Here is a 22898-nt window from a genome sequence, read left to right on the forward strand (position 1 = left end):
TAAAACAATTCTTCATCTTGAGTAACTTTGAGAAGAAGACAGGCTTTAGAGGTTCCTGCTGTGCGAAGAGTTTACAGAGCTTTTTCCGCAAGTACTCAACCTCAGAACCCAAGAACGGAATCCATCATAAAAGAAAATGAAACTTCAATCTATGCAAATGACTTGCACACAAGCGAAAATTCGAGTAAACATCGGGTAAAGGATCAAGCGATATCGTCAAAACCGTCCGTAAACTACTCAGACTTGACAGTTGGCTGCAGGCAGAAAACAAGATAACAAGACAGACAAGAGAGATAAGCTTAGAATCATTTTCTCGATAGATCGATATATTAAAACGTGGCTACATTTCAAATTCTTCTATATGTTGCACACTACCGCACAAAGTTAACATAGTCAAGTAGTGTAAAGTATAATAACACCCATAAAAAACAAATAAGAACATTATAGTAAGGCAGTGTTAGTGTTAGATACCCTACATCATTTCTCTTATTCGCTCATTTTTCTGGCAAAACACCAAAAATTCCATATTATTTTTGAATGGAAGGGCGCATTTTTTGGGACACTGCCCCCAATATCACATAGTGTGATCCAAATTTATCAAAACTTAATTTACTTCATAAATATTTAGTAATTTTTTTATTATCCATCACAAAAAACTAGAAATTAGAAATTTTGCCCATACAAAGCGTTGCTTTTTACGATAATTCCGGTACATATTAGGATCTAAAAAATAGACCTGTGTGATCCAACCAAGCTATCGTTAATATACAGGCTCAATTGTTATTGACCAATTTTCAACATAAAATATCAAAATATTTCGAAAGGTCTTACTATTCATGAGAAATTTTATATAGAGTGGGGTCTAAAGATCAGACCTATGTGGTTCAAATATGGTCCAATTAATTTTTATGCAAAATTGCCACCATGAAGAAATTTTCATCATAAAACTTTAACAATTACGGCTTTTCCGCATATAAGAGATTACAGGTAATGGGAATCCGTACCCGCAATGGTATCCAAAAAATAGATCTAGGTAATCCGAATTCGTAAAGATAAATTTCTTTATCAATTTACTATTACGAACTAGCTTTCACCATAAAGTATTGAAAATTATACTTTTTTACAATATAAAGATTCAGTTTTACTAGAAACGGTTATATAGGGGGTTCAAAAATTTCACCCAGTCGAACCAAATTTTGCGTACCATTTTTGAACATCAAAATGCTATTACACAGCGAGTTTTGTTGAAACTTCTGAGAATTGCAATTTTTTATCAAAAACTTGGTTCGATTTGAACCATTTTCATCAACGTTCCTTCTTGGGTCGAGAGAAGTCGGTGTAGCAAATTTCATCATATTGTTTCAAAAATTGCAAACTGTAGTTTCAACCCAATTAATCAGACGGACGGACAAACAAGTCTACATTGATTTAGAAATTGAAAAGATTAGTCCACCTCGAGACCATATGAGTGTTGCATATATCCGCACAAACTTAATGCACTCTTGTACCGTAAATGGTGTACGGTGTAAAAAGGACCAAAAAAAAGGAGCATTTGCTAATAATTTATTTACTACAAAATGTCACAACCAGAAAAATGAAAATCTTACGATTTGACTGAGCTGATAACATTATTTACGGTTAGAATATGAAAATAATGTAGAATAGTTTTTCGATTGTCAGTGTTGTTGGACCATTTGAACAAATCGTTAAAATTTAATAAAAACAAATAATATCATATTTATTGCACAAATTTAATTTGATTAATTTATAAAAATTTTAAAGAAAAAATTTCCTCTTCAACGTTTTTTATTTTATGAGAAATTTCTGAACGTACACATATGCGTACGTCCGAGGTATATCCGGCATATATGAAATCATTTCATTCATGAATTATTATTAACATTCGGCGGCCACAAATGTGGAGGACGCCATAGTTTTTTGTGTATTTTTTTTTTTATTGTTTTCCATACTCTCTCTTCTATAATTTTTTTTTTTTTTTTGATTTTCTATCAATATAAAATGAACAAATCGTAATAAAACAAAGAATGAAGTAATTTTTTCTCGCCATAAAAGAAAAATAATAATAAAAAATTTCTGAAGAGATTTTTTTTCATACTGCAAAACTACTATGCTTTTAGACTTCGATAATCAAGCATCAGCTGTTTAACAATCAGTCATAGGATACTCAGATGTATCGCAATCAGCACTTTATCGGTTGAATAGAACTGTGGATCATCTGTTAACCGTATTGCACTAAAAGTATAATTGGATTTAATCGATGTTAGTCCTTAAGCTAGAAGTGGAAGATGCTTTCGTAGTGGATAAAGACGTTAACGCTAAAGACGATTTTAGTGATTTCCGCTTTCAAGGGCTTTAAGAAATTAATTTCGAGAGCTCATAATGTATATATAAACATATGAGGGAACAGCGAAGAATTGATGCAAAAGCAATTAACTGTAAATCTACAGGTAACTGACGTCAGTGACTCCAACCGCCTAAATAAGTTGGACATGATTTCCCATCAAAAGAAAAAAGTTTTTAAACAAGTAAAAATATGATGACTCATCACCGAGTTGATTCCAGATTTTGTTGCATAGACATGTGGGGGTTTTAGATTTGTTCTTCGAGAAATTTGGGTCATTTTCAAATTCTATTGCAAATTTGTAGGCGGTAACTTCAGTCTTACGAATGGGAAATGTTTACCACAGACAATACATACATGTCCATCTAGTCACATGTACAGTATCGTTTTCAAATTCTATTGCGAATTCGTAGGCGGTGACTTGCGAATGGGAAATGTTTACCACAGACACTACACATATGGTTCCATCTTTCCGTCCGTCCATATATCCATCTGGCCAAATGTATAGCATCATTTTGAAATTCTATTGCGAATTCGTAGGCGGTAAAGGCGAATGTTTACCACAAACATTACAAATTTCGAGTCCATCCTTCCGCCTGTTCATATGTCATACGTTTGGGTAAATGTGTGTGTATCTGTGGCAGACATTCTCGCGTTAGCAAAAATTAAGATGATGTGTACAAAAGATTCGGTCACGACCGAATATAATTTTCTTACCTGTTATTTTTTTTGAGGTTATTTTCACTCGCAAAAACCAGTTTTCTTTTATATATACATATATATATATATATATATATATAACGGACATGCAGTCCGGAATACAGGTAGTTTTTTTCTTCCTCACTAATATAATAAATTGCAATATATATATGTATATATATATATTTATATATATATATATATGTGTGTGTGTGAGTGTGTCTGTGTGTGTGCACACGTCAGCAGTATCTTAATTACTATTATTATTATTCGTTAAGCTTTGAAATGGCAAAAGAAACTCATTTGAATAATATTTCATAATTACAGTTAAATATCACTTTAATCTCAACAAAAACGGCAAAGAAAGGTGGTGGAGAGAGAGGGAGGAAAGAAACGAGTAAAGAATACTTAATGTAAAATTATGCAGTTTTGAAAACATTTGCACGCACACGACAAGAAGATGAAGAAATAATTGCAGTAAATCCCACCTTTTATTATTTTATATTGTCTTTTTTTTCTCTTCTTCTTCTTCTTCTTCTCCCTACCAAGCTTATATAATAATAATAATGATGATAAACGCGTGTGTGTAATATGTAATGCTTTATGACAAATCCAGATGCTTTTTATAGAATAGAAACATATCAATAGCCTGGATGGAGGGCGGCGTAGATAGTGAGTGAAAATTAGTAACACGCATAGACATGTAATTTGTTACGTCATAAACATGAACTAACGAACATAAAATGTATTATGATGATAAAAACAAATAAATTACAAAATAAACTAAAAACCGTTACTTATGATAGATGAGAGCAGACAGAGGAAAGCTACAAAAGTATTCATCCAAAATATCTCCAATGAATGAAACAAGTAAATAAAGCAAAATGATATTACGGCTAAAATGAAAGGCAGACAAAGCTTTCATGTTCGCATAACCACACACCCGGGTAGACAGGTAGTTAAATAGATAGATAGATAGATAGATAGTTAGATGGATACATCGGTGGTGGTCGGTGGGTAGAAGGGAAAATAAGTAAGTTCGTTAGTGAGGATACGCATGCATAAAACTATGATGAAATTTGAAAATAGTTTGTAGAACGTCTAGCTATAAATTCCACTTACTTTTTTAATGTGGCCGCCAACGCCAAATCGGGACGTATATCAAAGCGACTTTGCATATAGAAACGCAATAAATTATCGCGTTCATTTTCACGTAATCCCTCCTCTAAAATTGCAACACCTAACGAATGATATGATTCCGATTCGGTGATACCAAATAATAAATCATACCTGCAATGGATAGATGGAATAGTTAAACGGAAAAATATATTTTACAATATCGTACTTGTATATGTATGCATATACATGCCCACACATACGGAGATACGTTTTGTAGAGAAAAACTTTTCGACAACGTATCTCTCTCTATATGTTAAGCTATATACATATGGATAATAAATGGTTATTATGGTAATGGAGCAAAAACGAAAAATGAAAAAAAAAAAAAAAAAATGACGCGAAGCTCTTCATATATGCGTTTGTGTATGTTTAACATGTTAAAAGGATTTTTACTAATTTTTTCCTCCTTGTTTTTTTTTTTTTTTTTTTACTTGCACAGATACAGAGGAGGAGTAAATTTGAAGTCCTTCAATACATTTTAATCCTTAATAATGTTTGAACATTGTAAAGGTATTAGAGCAATCACTATCTATGTTCGCTGTTAAGCGCATTAGGGAGAAGCGAAAAAAAAAAGAATTTTAAAAATAAACCAAGAGTAGCTTTATGTAGCTCAGGTCGAATTAGCTGATATTCATCCTACTTTGGAAAAAGCATATTGAGAACCTTACATCTCTACTTCTCTCTCTTTGCCTTAAGCCTTATCTATAGAAAGTATTCAAAGGAAAACGACAAATTTCCAAGTATAGGAAGCAGAGCATGAACTTAACCATTGCATTATTTTCCTTACGAGCTATTGCAACTCATTGTCCTATGACTCTTCAGATGTCATACCTTTTCTTTCTTTTAAGTTAGAAAGGCCTGCCGTAGAAATTGATTGCTTTCTTATACTAACTTGTGGCAATGAAGTGTTTTAAGCTCGATGGATAAGCGAACAATAAGTGGAAATGTGGGCAAATGTCAGATGGGTAAACGCATGGGCGACCAGGTGAATGAGCAGACATATAGGAAAGTGCTGATAGCGTGGCAAACGAACTCATAGACCATTGAGCAGATGAACAATTAAACGGCCAAGTACAAAACTGTACAAAGCTAGAGATAGGAGCAAAGGAAAAATTATACTTAAATAGAGCTGTAGAAAGATAATTGAATATAAAGCTGGGCAGAGCAGCAGACCAACGAAAAGGAGAAGACAAATGGATAGACGAGTGTACATACGAGTAGCTTCACAGATAAAAAAGGGCTTATCGGCAAGATAAAAAAGCCGGCGGGCAGATGGATGGCTAGAAGGACAACACCGTGGGCCGTGAGCGGACAATCGATCGAGAAGCAGAGCATGAAAAGATACGATAATCGAAGGAGTTAACAAATAGGATGATAGACTTGAACGGGCAAACGAATAGAAATATAAGCAGGGAAGACGAACAGACCTTTGCTAAATAACTAAAGGGAACAGCTAAAGGTAGAACAGCCATGCGGATGTTGATAGGGCAAAAAAAGAACGAATAGTTATCAAGAATAACCTAGCACAGGTTCTAAGGTGAATACGCTTAAATATATAAGGCGAATACGCTTAAAAATAATAAGACGCTCAAGCAAACGTCAGATAGATGGTCACATGGGCACTTACAGGCATACAGGCCGGTAGAGAAGTAAGCCGACAGACGGCTAGGACGGATAGACGAGCAGATAGGCTAATCGACAGGCAGTGAAAGAGGCAGATGTATGAGTAAGGGGGTAAATAGACAGATGAATAAGCAGAGAAAAGGGCTGACAAACGGACAGACAGATAGCTGAACAGGTACTTCTCATTTTGTTCCCTCTCTTTAAATGCCTTCGTATAATTGAAGTCTCTGTTTCCAGATTCTCTACTCGCATTTGTCAATTTATTCAGATTTCTTCATACATCCACTAGCTTTCCTTCTAAGTGCCTCGATAAGCATTTACCATCTGCAGGCAGTGAGCAAGAGCTTTTGCTCTTTGTTGTTTACTTACTTTCTAATAATTTTCTTTAATAGGATCCGTCTGTATGCAAGCCCTTCCAACTGTTTATTTCTTCTTTTGTATTTTGTGCACAAGTTCTTGGAGATATATTGTGAGCTTTTTTTAAAAACCATTTCTTCATATTTTACATTAAAGTATTAAAAGCGTGAAACCAGCTCGACAAAGTTCAGTGAACTCCAAGAAACAAGGATTACTTACATTTTGCGTGCTTTTAGGGAATTTGTTTTAATTTAATGTAACCAATGTGCTTAACCAATTCATTTTTTTTTCTTCTCCCCAAGCACTTATCAAATGGATAATTTTTTTAGGAAAATTCACGACAACAATTGCAATAAAATCTTTAAATCTTTCAATTAAATTCGAGGCAACAATAAACCGTAAACAAGACATTTGTTCGAATAATTTGAAAACTTTTAAAAGGATTCTTCGAATTCTAAATATAAACAACATAATTTAATTAAGGATTTGATAATTAAATGCTAGGAAAAGTCGCTTGCTGTCATAAAACTTATCTACCGACAGTTTGAAAATGAAAGGCAAGTAACCCTTTTTTTTATTTATTTATTTATTTATTCTGTTCTAACTACCACTTTACGTACCGACTAAAATGTTCTGTATATTGTCCCATTACTTTATACGGTTGATCGGGTATAACATGGCCATCAACAATGGGACCCAACGATGTTGAAAATTGTGATAGTGATGTCGGTATCTTTAAGATATCCTGATACCTGAAAAGAAAAGTAAAAGTAAAAAAAAAAAAAAAGAAAACAAGAAATGAATGGAAGAAAAGTAAAAGAAAGAAAAATCCAGTTAAACTAGAGAAACTCAATATGTTGTCTATGTAGCGTGTATTTAAGTTTAATGAAGCATTATGGAGCAAATAGAAAAAAAATGAAGTTATCACAGAAAGTATTTGAAATTTTTTTTTCCCTTTTTCACCGCAAATCATTATTTACGGAAGAAGAAATCTAAGCAACGGAAATGATTGATGATATTTAAGTGAGATCTTAGAAATACTTAACGGTTTGCTTTTTTTTTGGTTTTTTTTTTTGCTTTCGAGTAAACATTCGTTTACATATATATTGAAATGATAGAAAAATTAGATTTATTATTAAATTTATCGTTTCTTCTGTAACATATAGAATTGACTATCGAAGTCTTATAACGTATACCTCTTTATACGAAGAGGAAGCTATAGAAATGGGCATCCGTTCCCGCATCCAACTCTTGGATCAGTATTCACTTTGAAGATGAACGCGTGCAAGGTCCACAAAAAAATAAAGTAATTGAAAACTAACTACAGCTAGTCTGGGATATCCATTACCTTGGGCTTGCACTCTGCAGGGATATGTTAAACTTGTGCGGATATAAGCAAGATCTAGCAGGATTTGAGATAGGCCAATCTTTAATTTTACGGATCGATTTAGAAAGCGATTGTAAGTTTGTCTGTCCGTCTGTCCATTAGTTTTTTTGTTTCGTCTTATTAACCTAAAGATCGTAAATTTTGAGACATTTAGACGAAATTTGGTACATTGACATATTTTGGCCCAAGAACGAACGCTATTGGGAATGGTTCACGTCGGACCACTTTTTCGACCACTTGCCACTTTGCCATATTTTCAAAAGTGGATGTAGGTTAGTGTATAATATTCAATGGTAGGCCGTGGCTGACTGTAATGTTTCTAATCTGCTTGCTAAGTAGAAATGTGATGTGTGGCGAAGCAGAAACAATTTTCACCTAAAATTTAAAAGCGACTTTTGTCAATATTAATAGCAAACTTTAGTTTCAGACTTATCTGCCGTTAACAAATAGCTATGTAACAGCTATGGAAGAAAATAATCATTTTAAATGTTTTATCAGGTACCCCCAAAAAGATGATGAAAAATTTGCTGATAACGAATCACAAATGAAAATGGGTTCACGAGAAGTAACGGTTCGTTGCAATTTTTGTTACAAAAAACACTAAGAACTTTATGAAACCCGTCAGGTACCAAATGAATAGATTGAAAACAAAGTTGTGGACGAGAAATATTTGTAAGGTTTTGTAAGTACCCGTCATTCAAAGCATAGAAGAGACAGTTTAAGTTTGACACTCCGGGAAGCAAATTGATGGAGAACAGATATACGACCATCTCTATTGAAAAGTGAACAAATATTTTTCTAAGTACAACTTTGTGGATTATCATATGTATATATATTGCTACGAAAGTTGCTTTTCTTGATACGGTTTCTATCACTAGATCGTGGTTTTATTTACAACCAATTTCTATAAGGGGAGAATTATTTACAGTTTACTAAGTTTGACAGCGTTCTTAACGTAACCTTTCTTTGCGACTTTCTTTTCTAACTGACTTTGTCTTCCGCAAATACCTGGCAAGTCTGTAATATAAAACCCGGTAAGGTCGACCATAAGGAAGATCCCCAAAAACTCTACATGACGAGATCCAAGTTTTCAGTTTCCGTGATAAAAAACCGAAGATCAAGCTTTCTCTTATAAGGATTTGCTTTTCATGGTAACCCTTGCTGAGGCCTAAGAACCGTAGATCTACGTTGATGCAAATAACCTACTGTTAACTTATTTGAAATATCAAAAATTAGACTTTCTCTTGAAGGGCTTACTTGCTATGAGAAATTTAATATGGAATGGGGTCCCACGTGGACAAAATTTTCCAAACTAGATTGTTTTGGGTTCGCAACTTTGACTCATTTCACGCCTATTTTACTCTAAGTCAATTTAATTAATTTCGCACCTTGAAATGAATTTTTGTCCAATTGGTGATAGAATAGCATGCAGTGCGGGCTCGTTGAGATCCATTACATTTAGTTGTTTACTGCACGACTACACCCAACTCTTTTTTTACACGGTCTTTTTTACACGAGTTAGAAGCAACATGATTCATTAATGAGAGCAAACATACTTTTTTCCCACGAATTCAAGAAAACATTTCTCCTTTTTATTTCTAATTTTGGCTATGTCTCATAGAAAGTTATGTACACAGTAAAAGTCAGAGATCAAGTCCAGTTATTAAGAGCTGATTTAGATCGCGAGGGCTTGAAATTTATAACAAATGCGGAAGAATAATTTTGTTACTCTTGATCCTGAGATGGAGCGCGCATAAAAATACCAGGTATTTTGAAGCTTTGTGTAGCTGGACATCAAGAATTATACAAACAACTTGAGAAACCAAAAAAGCAGGCTTTATAATAACAAGAAACCACCAAAGCCATTTTCCTCAAACCCGACAGTTGTGCCACAAATCCGGCATACTAGGTATATTTACTGAGGATAGCACTATTGGTTCAGTCCCTAATAAACGTGCACGTTTGTTATCAAGTAGCTATGAACAGCTGCAAAATTGGTTTTTACTTTTAATCTCAATTTCAATTTTTATATGTAATACTTATGGACTGAATTTTCACTATACAATAATTTTAATTTAATTTTTTTGGAATGAAAATGAATTGTTTTTGTTTTGTAAATATGCGTAATATGTGTTTCAGTTTTGTTTTTTTGCACGGTTTTTCATTTTACACGATTTTTAAAGTTGTGGCATATATTACCAAATTTACCATATGTCACATGTATTTTATTACATGATTTTTTCGCACGGCTTTCTAAGGAAGATATCTACCGTGTAAAAAAAGAGTTGGGTTTACTTGCAAACACCCCATAAGTAACAATGTCAAGCCTACCTAAATGCAAAAATTTCGAAAGAAACTAACGCGTCAGGTAAAAGAAAACAAATTTCAGCATAGAGAACTTATTTTTACAACAATATTTTTGTAATTTAAACACTTCAAGTTAATAGCTATCGTATATGGTATAAGTAAATAAAGAATATCTTAAAGTGAATTAAAAACTTTCCGGATAGAATTTAATAATTATTCAACATCAGTTCGTTAGTCAATTTAAAATTTATTTCTGGGTTAACGAATGAAAAATTTTTCTCTTTTTTTTTTCCTTTTTTCCAACTACCTACAACATATGTTAACATCTCAATTTATGTCTGTTACGTGTACATATATATAACTGACTTCATCAAAGTATCTGAAATCTATTAGGTGCGTGCCTACACACGTTTTCTATTTCGATATTGAAAAAACTCTTACAACTTTTCTTATATTTTATATAGGTATCCTAGTGAACAAAAAGAAGAAAAACAAAAAAGAAAAAAGAAAACCAAGAAAGGCCTTACAACTACGTACGCAATAAAAAAACCATAAATCTACTATTTGGCAGAAGAAACCTAAAGCATAGAGAAAAAATAAAAAGAAATACTCAACAAACAAAAGATTTTCAAGTTGATTTCTAAAAACAAAAACAACACAATTGCTTATCTATCAGTAGATTATGGCTAAACTTTGGCAGCAAACAACAACTATCATAAGACGGGATTTTCAAAAGTAAACGCATTGATGCACAATATGTGTACGTAGGTAAGGTGATGAAGCTTGAAGAAAGTGGAAAACTTAATGTATGATCATCTGGATAAAGTAAAAATGAAAACTAAGAACGAATTCTAATGAACAGAGACTGCAGCAAACCGCATATATATACATACATCAATACATATGCACATCCAAGCGTACATACATATGCATGGCTATGTAAATGTCATCAGTTTAAGTTAAGAATTCAAAATTCTTCAAAGTGCACTCCGCCCTTGATTTACATAGTTGTTGGGAATTTTTTTTTTTCTTTTTTAATTGCATTTTTAAAAGGAATTAGAAAATTTCATGATGGAATAGAAAGAGTATCTTCGAGGGAATTGGAAATTAATTAAGAAGAATGATCACAAGTTTTCTAGACATCATATCCTGCTGTCTTCCTGTCGATTTATAATCATTTGTGGGTACCCGAGTCGCTACACATATAAAAGATGAGTTAAACAAATAAATAAACGAGTAGGAAAACAAGCAAGAGAATTTATTAAGAAGAAGAAGAATTAAATATTCATATTCTATACTACTGGATGGGCGCGGTGGATCTTGCTATTCTTAGAATAAAGATTGAAATTTACGCCCAAAGCAAAGGGGTTACAGTCATTTTTGTATAAGCCTATGAACGCTTTTTGTGTAAGCGTTGTCCTTTGATTGGTTTCGGTCATTTTCAAGTTTGTAGACGATATCCTGATTTTTGCGAAGCTAAGAATGTTTATCACAGATACTAGACAGTTGCGTAGACGGACATATGGACAGATGCAAATACGGACATGCACAGATGCATTCCGAGTTTGAAACTGGTCAAAAATTTGTATACTTTGTGGAGTCTTGAAGCGTATTTCTGCCGGGCTAGGTTTCTCAGTTTATTCGGTGCCGCAGGCGAGTATTCCGACCGTTTGAATTCCAGCCTGCATCCGTGAATTTCCAATGTTTCTGCCGAATTTACGAGAGCTTTCTTTTTGTGGACAGGAGAACGTTTATAACAGACATCATGTTGTTGGACAGATGGACACCCCCGATAGCAGAAGGTATAATAAGATTGATCGGATTTTTGTGTCCGTAAGTATTATCTCTTTTCTGTCGGAGCATTTACTATACCTACGATAAAATAAAAACTCTATCGCACTTGATATTCGAACCCTCGATCACGGACTTGACAGTCGCGGTTCTAGCTTCTTCGACCACTCAGAAATAGGCTAATTTTAACCGTGTAAAAAGAGATAAATACCTATTCTTAAACTTGCTTACTTGGCGGGAAAAAGCCAGTTCATGGATTAATATTACTTAAAAACGCATAATGCTCTATATGTATATGTACAATATAAAATCCTTGGTGTGTTTGCATGGTCAAGGGTACGAAGCCAAATTCGAACTTAACTAGCTGAGACATTAATCGACTCCCTTAACAGAGCTCTGTTACGCTGACTCGGTGTCAAGATATGGTTGGATTAAGAAGCTTACTACGTTTAAATTATGAAACGCAAGGCGTCTATCAGGGACACCTCATGAATCTATATGAAAATATCCTTCAAAGACTCCAAAAAAATTGAAATTCTGAACTATCACCTTCGAATTTGTTTAGCTTGTTTGAAAGGCATTTTCATGTAGATTCATATAGAACGTACCTTAAATAGCGAAAACAAACACTAATGTAAATTGATGCTAATATTTGGAACCAAGGAAAAGCGAAAGACAATGACTACCAAAAGGAGAATCATTTCAAATTTATATCAAACATCAAATTATTTAAATATGTTCATGCAAACTCAGGCATGTATGTCCATCTCTTGGTTACTTGCTTTTTCTAGTACTATCTCCTTCAGTTTTTCTCTCTTCTTCTTCTGCTTATTTTCGTTTTTTTTTCTTAAATTGTTAACACAGTTCACTTTTTCCTTAACTTTTCCTCTCTCCTTCTCTTGCTTATTTTCTTTTTTTTCTGTTTAAATTGTTAACACATGTCCTTAAATGCAATTGTACTTAAGACAATATGTTTGAATTGTTGATTTCTGTTCATTTTGTTTAAGTAATTCTGTCATTTTTCTTTAATGCAGTCAAGTGTGATTTATAGCCAAGTTTCAGATTGTTGTTGTTGCTGTTGTTCTTGCTGCTGTTCTTGTCGTTTTTCTTTTTCTTATTTTGCTGTCTTTTGTTAAGTGCAATATTTTATATAACTAAGCGTTTCTTTTCACTCTTTCATGCTTAATATATATACACACACACACGCACACAGACGTGAGCATACGCAGGCTTATTCATAAACACAAACGTAGTCACACTCATACGCATCACTACATAAAGCCATCTGTTTAATGTATTGCTGCAATAACACATCTTGTACGTAATAACATATAAAATACTTCAATATATGTCAACATTTGCTTTTTACTCACACATATAAGTTTATGGTGCACACATGATGATGACCATCATCATTGTGTATTTACGAGAATATGTCTTCCTTTGCTTTTTCCTAGTAATGAACGTCAAAGGCGAGCATTATATCAATTTCGTTATCTCTTTTGTAACACAAATTGCTATCAGAGACCCTTTGAAGCGTACAATATTCCGTACCTCTAATCGGCATAAAATGAAAAGATCATCAGATCAGTGATTAGTCATTTTCTCTGCACATCAGTTTCCCGGTCCATCGACATATTCGTTCATCAATCTTGCCCTCCATCAATCAGTACACCCCTAACTCTCCGCGTCTACAAAACTCTCCGTCCATCATCCTTAGCATTTGTCAACGTGTCCGCACATTAAATCGTGCGCATATCAGCTTGCCACAACAAGCGGTTCATACAGCAAACTGGTCGTTCATCAACGTGTCCGTCCATCGACCTCTCGGTTCAATCATTACCCTGTCCTCCCCTAATTCTGCCCGTTCACGGAACTCTTCGTCTACCATACTGACCGTCGACCAACGTGTCCGTTCATCAACCTTTTCACACATCATCTTGTCCATCGAACAATATATTAATCTGCGCGTCGAATAAGGTGTCGATCCATCAAACTGATCGTTAATCAATCTGTCCGTCCTCCTATCTCTCCGCCTATCAACCGTCCCACTCATCAGCGTTTTCGCGCATTATCTTGTCTACAGCAAGTTGTCCATCCGTCAAACTGACCGTTCATCAACCTGTCTGTCCATCAATCTGTTTGTCCATCAACCTCTCAGACCATCATCCTGACCACTCATCGACCGGGTCCTTCGTCACTCCGTCCACCCTAACTCTCCTCGTCCGCAAAACTCTCGCCGATCAACGCGTCCGCACATCAATCTTTTCATCGCACTGATCGTTCATCAATCTGTCCGTCCATCAAACTATCCATCAGTCAATCTGGCCACATATTAATACGTCCGTAGGATAACCTGGCCGTCCACCAATCTGTCCACACAAACGTTTTACTTGTTTTAGAAAATTGTAGGTTTAACGAAATCAACCCAAAACAACTTAATCCAACCAATCTCTATACGCAAGTTTACTTTAAGTAGCTAGGAAGTTGAACAAAATAAAAGTTGCAGTATACTACGTTCGGTAATTTGCAAACCGACTGTGATTTCAAACAGGTGGGAATATTTTTGCCGACTAACTAAAATATTGACAATAAATAAACGAAAATCAGCAGTGGGTATTTAAGAGTCGTTGTAAGGCTCATAAAAATTGCAAACTTGTGTATTCGTTCATCTTTTTTGTCTTCTTTATTGCTGTGAAAAAATATGATTTCTTTACGAATTGTTTTGTCTGTCAAAGTGACTGCAGAAAGCACAAAGGTATTGAGGAAAGTATTCGGCAAAGATTAAAACGTAGTAAATACTCTAGAATTAATTTGTTTTTCATGTTCTTTTAAATGAACCTTTTTCCTCGCTCGTTGAGAGATTTGATGAATATTATTGAAGCAAAAATTTCGTGGAATAAGAGAACGTGATAATAGAAATGCGCATAAAGAAGAAACGAAAGTATGGGCTTAATTAAAATAAACATTTCGGTTGTCATTTAACCTAAAAAAGGATGCGTTCATAATTTGCTCATCAATGAGTGATCTAATGCAATGAGGATTGAACTCAGGTGTCCCTTCTTGCTAATCCTGCTTCTTTAACTACTTGGATATTCGATAGCTTAACCTTATAAGCTAAACGAGTTTCGTAAACATTCGGCTTAGCTGACGGGTATCGAAAATTCGCTTTGATTCTGATCCTTTTTATACCCTACTCCATTTATGGTATATTACGTTTGTAACACGCAGAAGGGCTTAAGATAGACTCACCTACTCTGAAAAGTTGTTATAAAAAAAAAATTTGCACTTGTCAAAATTTCTCGACAAAAATGGCTAAGTAATAGTAGTATTTAGAGATTTTAAATTGGTTTGAGAACTCTGGAGAAATTTTTTGAACCACCTCTCATCTAACTGATCCTACGAAAACTGTATCTTTATGAGGCAAAAAAGTCAAATTTTTAATATTTCACGGCGAAAATGGGCTTACACTATTAAATTGAGAAAGAAATCAGCCTTACCGAATTTGGACTACGTAGGTCTGTTTATTGGATACTACCGCAGATAAGAATGCTCATGAATCGTACACTTACACGCCAAAAATGCCTAATTGTTAATTTTTTTTTGTTATGAAATTTCGTCCATGATAGCTACTTAATACAAAAATTAAGTGGACTTACTTTGAACTACAAGTATCCATTTCTTGGCCCCACTCCATAATATATTCCATGAGTTGTAAGCCCTTCGGAAAAAAGCTTCATTTTTACGGGTTAATTTTCTAGGACCCTACCATATATGTGTTATCACGGAAAGCAAGCATTTATATGCAGAGTATGTCTAATCGTTCAATATGTGGGCTTTCATGAAAATTGTGACTGTGCGAAAAGATGATGTGCACCTTTTTGAGTATCACTACTAAAACGAGTCTGTAACTGTACTAGACGAAGTGGTCTAGAATATGTAATTGTCGGCTTTGCCCGACTATATTGTTCATACTTGATTATTATTCTTTTAATGTCAGCTGTTAATGTATTATTTTATTTAGCGTAAAAGTCTCACACCATTCCTTATTTTACTTATCCATCAATTAATTGCGTTCGTTATGGTTCTTATTATGACATTCACAAACATGTATTTTATTCCTCATCAGCAGAATATTCTTTCTTTATTTAATTATTCTCGTCAGCTTCTCCTACTCATACAAACCTTAATTTGTTGTGCGGTTCTTAAATTTGTAAAAATTACGTAATAATAAATATGGTAGAAGTTATGAAAATGAAATTAAAAGCTGAACTGAAACTGTAAGAAACAAAATGATTTTCTCGAGCTCACGTCACCGATTTTTGGAGCTTTTTCTAAGATTGATTTTAATTTTTCTTGTTTTTTTTTTTTCGGAAGGACGGGGGAGGAGCGTGGGACCCTCTGAACACAGCTAAAATGCTCTCATTGGTTTTTTTTCACACATTTTCTATCGTTATCAGTCGCAATATACACCTTCTTTTGCGGAAACTAGAATGACTTGAAATACACCTATCTCTTATTATATCGTTTGATTCAGAATCCATTTTTTGGATTTATCTAAGAGTGTCTTTCAAGTCGTCCATCTGTTTGGCCGCCTTTTGCGCTTTTGTTCAACCTGCAGGTCGCAATCGCATACACCGGCATGTTATGGCCTAAGGCCGAATGCTATTGAAAGTGGTTCGCATCGGAACACTGTTTCGACCATTTCCCATATAATGCCTCATACTGAAATGTCGTTATATGAAGAATTACAGGGTGGTGTAGGGTATCTAACGATAGGCCGTGCCGAATTGTAGCATTTGTAATTGTTTCATTTATTTTTTTTATTCTTATGTAACTTCATATGAAACTCCTGGGTATTCACCAACTTTAATTTGCTTTTCCTTTGCTTTCATTTTATTTCATGTGCTTTTTACTCTTCATTATGGCCTTCCATCCTACTTTACGCATCAACACTTTGTCTATTACGTTTCCTGAGATTTAAGAGGTGCTAGTAAACTCAACTGAACGGTTACGCGAATATTTTCTAAGAGTGCATGAAGGATAACTCAAATATGTTTGACTTTGTCAACTGTAGGCATAAGCTAAAGCACTTGCCGTCATCGGCAATCGGAATAAGAAGAACAAATGGAATTTTTCTGACTTTAATGTCACCCAACTGAAGTTGGGCGTTGCCATTCTTCCACTTCCACTTACCCACAATCGAAAGCTTGACTACGAATGAGGTTAGCTCTCCGTTTGATTTAGCATTCGTCAGCGGTTTTTTACTATCAACTACCATTTATGACGACCAAGTGAGTTAACTATTTTGCGCTACTCATATATATACGCACAATAGGTACAATTACCTACGTATGGCTTGGTGTGGGACCAAGATAAGATGTGGTTTTGGTTTGGTTTTTTGCGAACTGAAGAAATATAATCAATAAATAAATCAAATTTCAAAATCGAAATAGTTTTTGGGGTTTTTGAGGTAAGGAAGCACGTGTGTAGCAAATTGTCCATTTAAGTATTTCATTTTTTATAACTATATCTCACTAAATAGATTAGCTTTGGAAAATAAAAGAGATCATGGGGAATTAAATGGATTAATAGCGAGATAGACAAAATGCATTTTACAAGATTACTTCTCTCGAGATTACCGGAAATCGTCTCCTTCCAGACATCTTTACTTAGTAATCAACGATCCTCAAAGTCCAAAATTTAGCAGAGATTTGTGGTGGATCCATGACAGGGTGCCTGGCACGGATCGGCACCTCTCCTTGAAGTTTCAAGATCCAAGGGATTAATAAATTTGGTGGCAGTAGAGATAGTCAGAATGCAAGAGTATCTGAAAGTCAAATAATGCTGACAATCAAAAAGCGTTGTAGTCCGATCCATTCGTAGCAAGGGGGTCAGATTGCTTAGCTCGATAAGTTACAAGCTCGAGAAAATACTTCCCAATGCATACGAAAAGTCCACGTGAAAACGACGGAGTATATGACCGGTGAGTACGATCTTTTGGAGAGTATTGTAGCGGCTGTCGTTACACAAAAACGACTATGTGGCATTTCTACCGGACAGGAATTCTCATAAACCTTGTAAGGCAATGGGTATAGTCTCAATAAGCTTATAAAAGAGGTCCAGATGTCCAAGATAATCCAATAGGGAAGAAACTACGACTGTATCGCTAAGCGAGAAAGGTAAGTGCTTACGACTTTACGGTTTAGAAAGGAAGCCGTTTTTTATAAAGTCGTACAATAGAACTCCCAGGAGTCTAATGCGAAACAATCTGCATAATAATCATGCAATTGATCAGAACTAAAAACTAAGGAATTTCTTATTGATTCTTAAAGATGTACTTCATGTACTTAATTTAACGTAACAGATCTCCTAATGTCCCACTGGCAAAATCAGAAACGCATTGTGATTTTAAATACTTAGACATATAAATTGTCTATGTAAAGCTTTAATTGAGTGTTCAAGTGATAGCAGCAGAACTATTTGAATTCCCTTCGATAGAATTCTTTCATTTGCCAAAGATTTGATTGGATTCTCTTTGAATATTTTCAATCATTTCAGTAATTTCCTTGCAATTCATATGCTTGTATCCTAATTCCGATATATTTGTAAACACATTATGATATTGTTAAACATTGTGTCACTTTATTATACAAAAAAATAAAAAAAAAATTAAGAGGAGGAGATATGAAAGAACATTTTAAAAGTAATTTGTACCGACAACGACTGGCTGGATGATAAAAAATTAAATTGATTTGTGTTTGTGTGTATAGTAACACAAATCAAGAGAAATCAAAAGGATACAAAATCCGGCTTATATATATATATATATATATACGCATAAGTTATAAATATAAGAATTCTTGGCTCTATATATAACTATACATTTACATAGAACCTATATGTATGTATGTTTGTAAAATGAAGTAGAAAGTAACGAATGAGGAGAAAAAATGTATTAAAATTGAAAGAGACCACAATGCAAATGTAAATTGCTTTCTCTACTATACATATACGCATGCATGCTTACAAAATTGTAATGATACGAATATGTAAATGTATGTATATATATATAAGTATATATATACGCTTGGAAATGCCAACAATATTGTTACGAGCTTTCACGTACATATACAATATAAATCAACATTCATTCATTCATTCATTCTTTCAAGCATTTGTACAAAATCGTTTTCCATATAAAAGGCAGTCAAGTAACTGCGTAAGCGAAGTAAACTTTTCACTTTCGTAAATTTACAAACAATGTCCCTTTTAAAATCGAGAGAAGACTTCCTCAATCAATATGATAATAATTGATGACGCCTTATGAAGCCAGTCTCCTGTTTCCACGCTCACCTTAACTTCACTGAGGATTATTTCCAGGAAGCAGGTTTTGATATACCTTCAATACCACTTTTACACTTTCTAATTTGTGTGTAGTCCTGTAGACACCGTGATGATCCATCCATTCGTTCTTCTCGGATTTCCCCACAAAATTTTATCATATCGCTATAATTATGTGTTTTCGCAAAAATTTTTTCTCATTTTGTCAAATCATTTCATCACTACCTATTATTTACTCTATTACTTATATACTCTGTACTCTATATCGCTAAAGAGCTCGAGGTGGTTAAACGTGCTCCGAACACTTTCATCGTATAAGAAACATGAGAAAGAAAAGTGAATTTAATTGCTACTCATGCAGTAAAGTCCAAGTATCTGTGAAAGAAATGGGAAGCAGAGTGAGAGTTATGAGGATTTTAAATAGTCCGTCATTTTAAGTTCACTTGTCTGCCAGTTGGCTAGAAGCAGCTTTAGTAGGAGTAGTAGTAATAGGCTGCACGGACGACGGATTTGGCTTTGCGGAAACTGTAAACTACGTCACTTTTCGTATTCATAGTTCAACCAGTATACCGGTCTCTGACTTTTCTCGACAGGATAAGCGTCTATCAAAGAGAATCCCACCTACAAGTGAACTTCTTTTGGAACGAATCCTGGCCAAAGCGGCAAGCGAATCCATTTGGCGGAGCAAAGGTCATGGCAAAGTGGTTCAAAAAACTGTGATGTGTGTGTTTTTTAGATGGTGCAATCCCATGTGCACCATTCTTCTTCTTCTCCTTCCAATGTGCAATTAAAAATTCACAGTTCATAAATAAATGGATATGTCTGTACGAACTTCATGTATATTCTGTATGTATCCATCTGTATCTATACTCATTATTTCAAAACAAAAAGTTGGAAGAGATTAAGAGTGATTTCAGCAATGAATATCACCAAAGAATCATATTTCAGGATAAATAACAAATCAGAGCGGAAACAATACTTCCATGTGGAAAAACAATGTGTTTTAAAAAGTTTCTTACATTTTTTTACGTGAAAAACTCAATATGGTTTGATTTTAAAAAAAGATTTTTTGCATTTTCTAACCGGGTTTTGTCCAAAAAAAAATTATGAAGTGAGGTTTACTTTAAAGCTTATAAATATGTAATATATTTATATATAAAGAAAGAAACAAACTGTTATATGTTATAAGCTTGTTGTTGAAAGAAAATATAAATTCAAATGTATATAATATTTCCGGACTAGTAATATTAAATTAAAGACGAAAAATAATTGATGGAATAGGGTAAAGCATATTTCAAAAGATTGAAAATGTATACTATATTTTCGGACAAAAAAGAATACAAAGCAAAAATCATATCTTCAAGCAAGGAATTATCATATTTTACCAAAATTTTATATTTTAAAGACTCTTCTGCTCATCTGACTCTTAATTCTCCCAGTAAAGTTATATGGAATGTTTACGCGATTTACATGATTTACATGCATTTGCTTTGCGGAGAATAAACTGAATGCTTTTATATTTATAAACATACACTTATTTATTACAAATGCGTATGTTTTTTCTTATATTGTAAGAGCTTTTTATATTGGTATCGGTTTACTTTTTGCTTATGCGAATACATTTAAAAAAATTGTATTTGAATTTTAATACCACATCACTACTTCTGGTTAACGAGGGAATTAAAAGATTGTTGTTACAAATATTGTATATTTTCATTTTCTAAAACTTACATTATGTATATTTCCTTCGAAATGGAAATGTTTGCCAACTAAACAAAATTGAAGAAAGCATTACTTGGCAAAAAGGGCGTTCGAGCTTAACATATTTATGAATGAAAATATTTTTTAATGTAATATGTTCGTTCACTTGAATGAGGAATATTTCAAAAAAGAGTATTGGGAATAAAATTCTGATAGCCACTAAAATGATAACAAAATGTTTTGCAATTTGTCTCCTTTAGGAGAATATTCAAGTCGATGAAGAATACCTTCTGGATGGCTTATTATTCATATTTAAAATTTAGTCCGCCCTTTGTTTACTCTAATCAATATAGCATCTAATCAGTAGCCGCTTAAAATGAGTGACTGGAGGAGATTTATTTTTCGAACTCTAGCCAATAACACACTAAAATGATTTTGTAGGAAATACATTTTCAATTCTTAATGTGATAGATCGTACTTTAATTACGATTGGGCTATAGCTATAGCGGATACTTGCCCGGAATTTATCGGTCGGGAACACACTTCCCAGGCTACGGCCATTTCCTTCCTTTCTCCTGATCATCAGCCTAATAGCAGACATCCTCTGTGTGATATATACAATGCAGAGATCTATATATATGTACATATATATATATACAAATATTGTTTGAATTTCCTAGTATCGAAACACAAGTGATATACATTTACGAGCCACACATTTAAGTAACGTGTAGATAGCTTTGGAGATACTAACCTTAATTTGCACAAAAAATGGAGGGCTGAGGAGCTGGTAGTCTACAGATAATCATAAAGAAAAAAGTCTATTGAATTTCCTACCTTGCCTAAAATATCTTCTTTCTAGGCAAGGGCACGTCTTTCATATGAACACTTGAATGGGAGCGGGCGCCCAAAACAGTACAAATTTGAGAAGTTTGAATTTCTTGTCATATCTCTTATCATTCATTCTTCATATATTTTCGTCATTGAGTTTTAAAAATGAAACTTTGTAACCTTATAAGGGGTTAGTTTTGCGCTGAAAGCTTATATAGGAAAGTGCAGCCACAACTATAAAAATGTTATTACTTCAAGGTAATATTATGGGCATTACATTGATCAAAAAATAAAGTGAATTTGTATGTAAAATGAAACATCTCCTAAATCAATTTTATTGTCTTCAAAGGACTCATTCCCCCGGGAAAGCCTTAAATACTTTCGTCGATTCGTCCTTAATCGAGTCGAAGCGGTGTCCCTGAAGTGACCTTTGAGTTTGTTAAAAAGTCAGAAGTCGTACGAGAATAAATCATTGGATTAAGTTGATGGTGGAACGATATAAGCAAAGTGTTTGGGATCAGGTTTTCGAATTTTTTTCAAAAAACGGGAGTGGTTTTGAAATTAATTGAGAATTGACACGTTTGAGGCAGAGAACATATTTCTGGGCTTATCGAAAGGAAATAACCACAAATCTCAGACAAGCCTCTAATTATCAATCGACGATATTGAATCATCTTGTCTTGATATGGCTTTCATTGGTAGATACTGATGGTCACCCGCGGAGGTGGGGATCTTGATCTCCTTGGCGGACTTCTTGCAACCCTTTTTACCTACTATAAATACTGTCTCCAGCAATTAAACATATTAACATCATACTCTACGCAAATATCGAAGATAGTGCTATCAAGTCAAAAGGAAATTAATTCATTATTTCATTATACCCACGAATTTCAAATGAAAAGTTCATCTTATTTTGATTTTTCCATTACATAGATAAATGCATATATGCTTTTGCTAATCATCGTCCAGTGCTGATGTGCTTTGGATTTGGCCATCAACGGTCCTACAACTTACAAAAAAATACGTTGCGATTTTTTTATAATTTTCGAAGGCAGTGCATGTGCAATATTTGCACTAAACATCATTACGCGCACTTCTTAGATTGGGTCATCGATTCTTTCAATTTCTACACTTTACACCGTTTATGACACAAGCTCTTGTGGATATACACAAAACCCTGAAGGGCTAGAGAGAGGCCCAACTTTCATTACTCCGATCGATTCGAAATCTTCTTCCCTTCTGAAAATTGTTCGTATCGCACCAACATATCTGTCCGTCTGTCTTTCTGATGCAATTATGAATTGCACTTTTAGAATA

At 34.1% G+C, this 22898-nt stretch overlaps 1 protein-coding gene across 2 annotated transcripts in view; it reads right to left on the reverse strand.

The window, feature by feature from the left end:
- The window catches only part of LOC119638509, a 125194-nt gene that overhangs the window by 60100 nt on the left and 42196 nt on the right, over window positions 1-22898 (reverse strand). For both annotated transcript variants that reach the window (XR_005247444.1, XM_038035326.1), the window contains 2 exons: window positions 6841-6972; window positions 4184-4351 (listed from right to left, as the gene is read on the reverse strand). Coding sequence is in view for 1 of the 2 variants with exons in the window: in XM_038035326.1 (XP_037891254.1) it covers window positions 4184-4351; window positions 6841-6972 (300 nt within the window). In the remaining variant the exon portion in view is untranslated. The remainder of the gene's footprint in view (window positions 1-4183; window positions 4352-6840; window positions 6973-22898) is intronic.

Source organism: Glossina fuscipes, unplaced genomic scaffold, assembly GCF_014805625.2.
Source record: "Glossina fuscipes isolate IAEA_lab_2018 unplaced genomic scaffold, Yale_Gfus_2 90, whole genome shotgun sequence".
NCBI classification, from domain to species: Eukaryota; Metazoa; Arthropoda; class Insecta; order Diptera; family Glossinidae; genus Glossina; species Glossina fuscipes.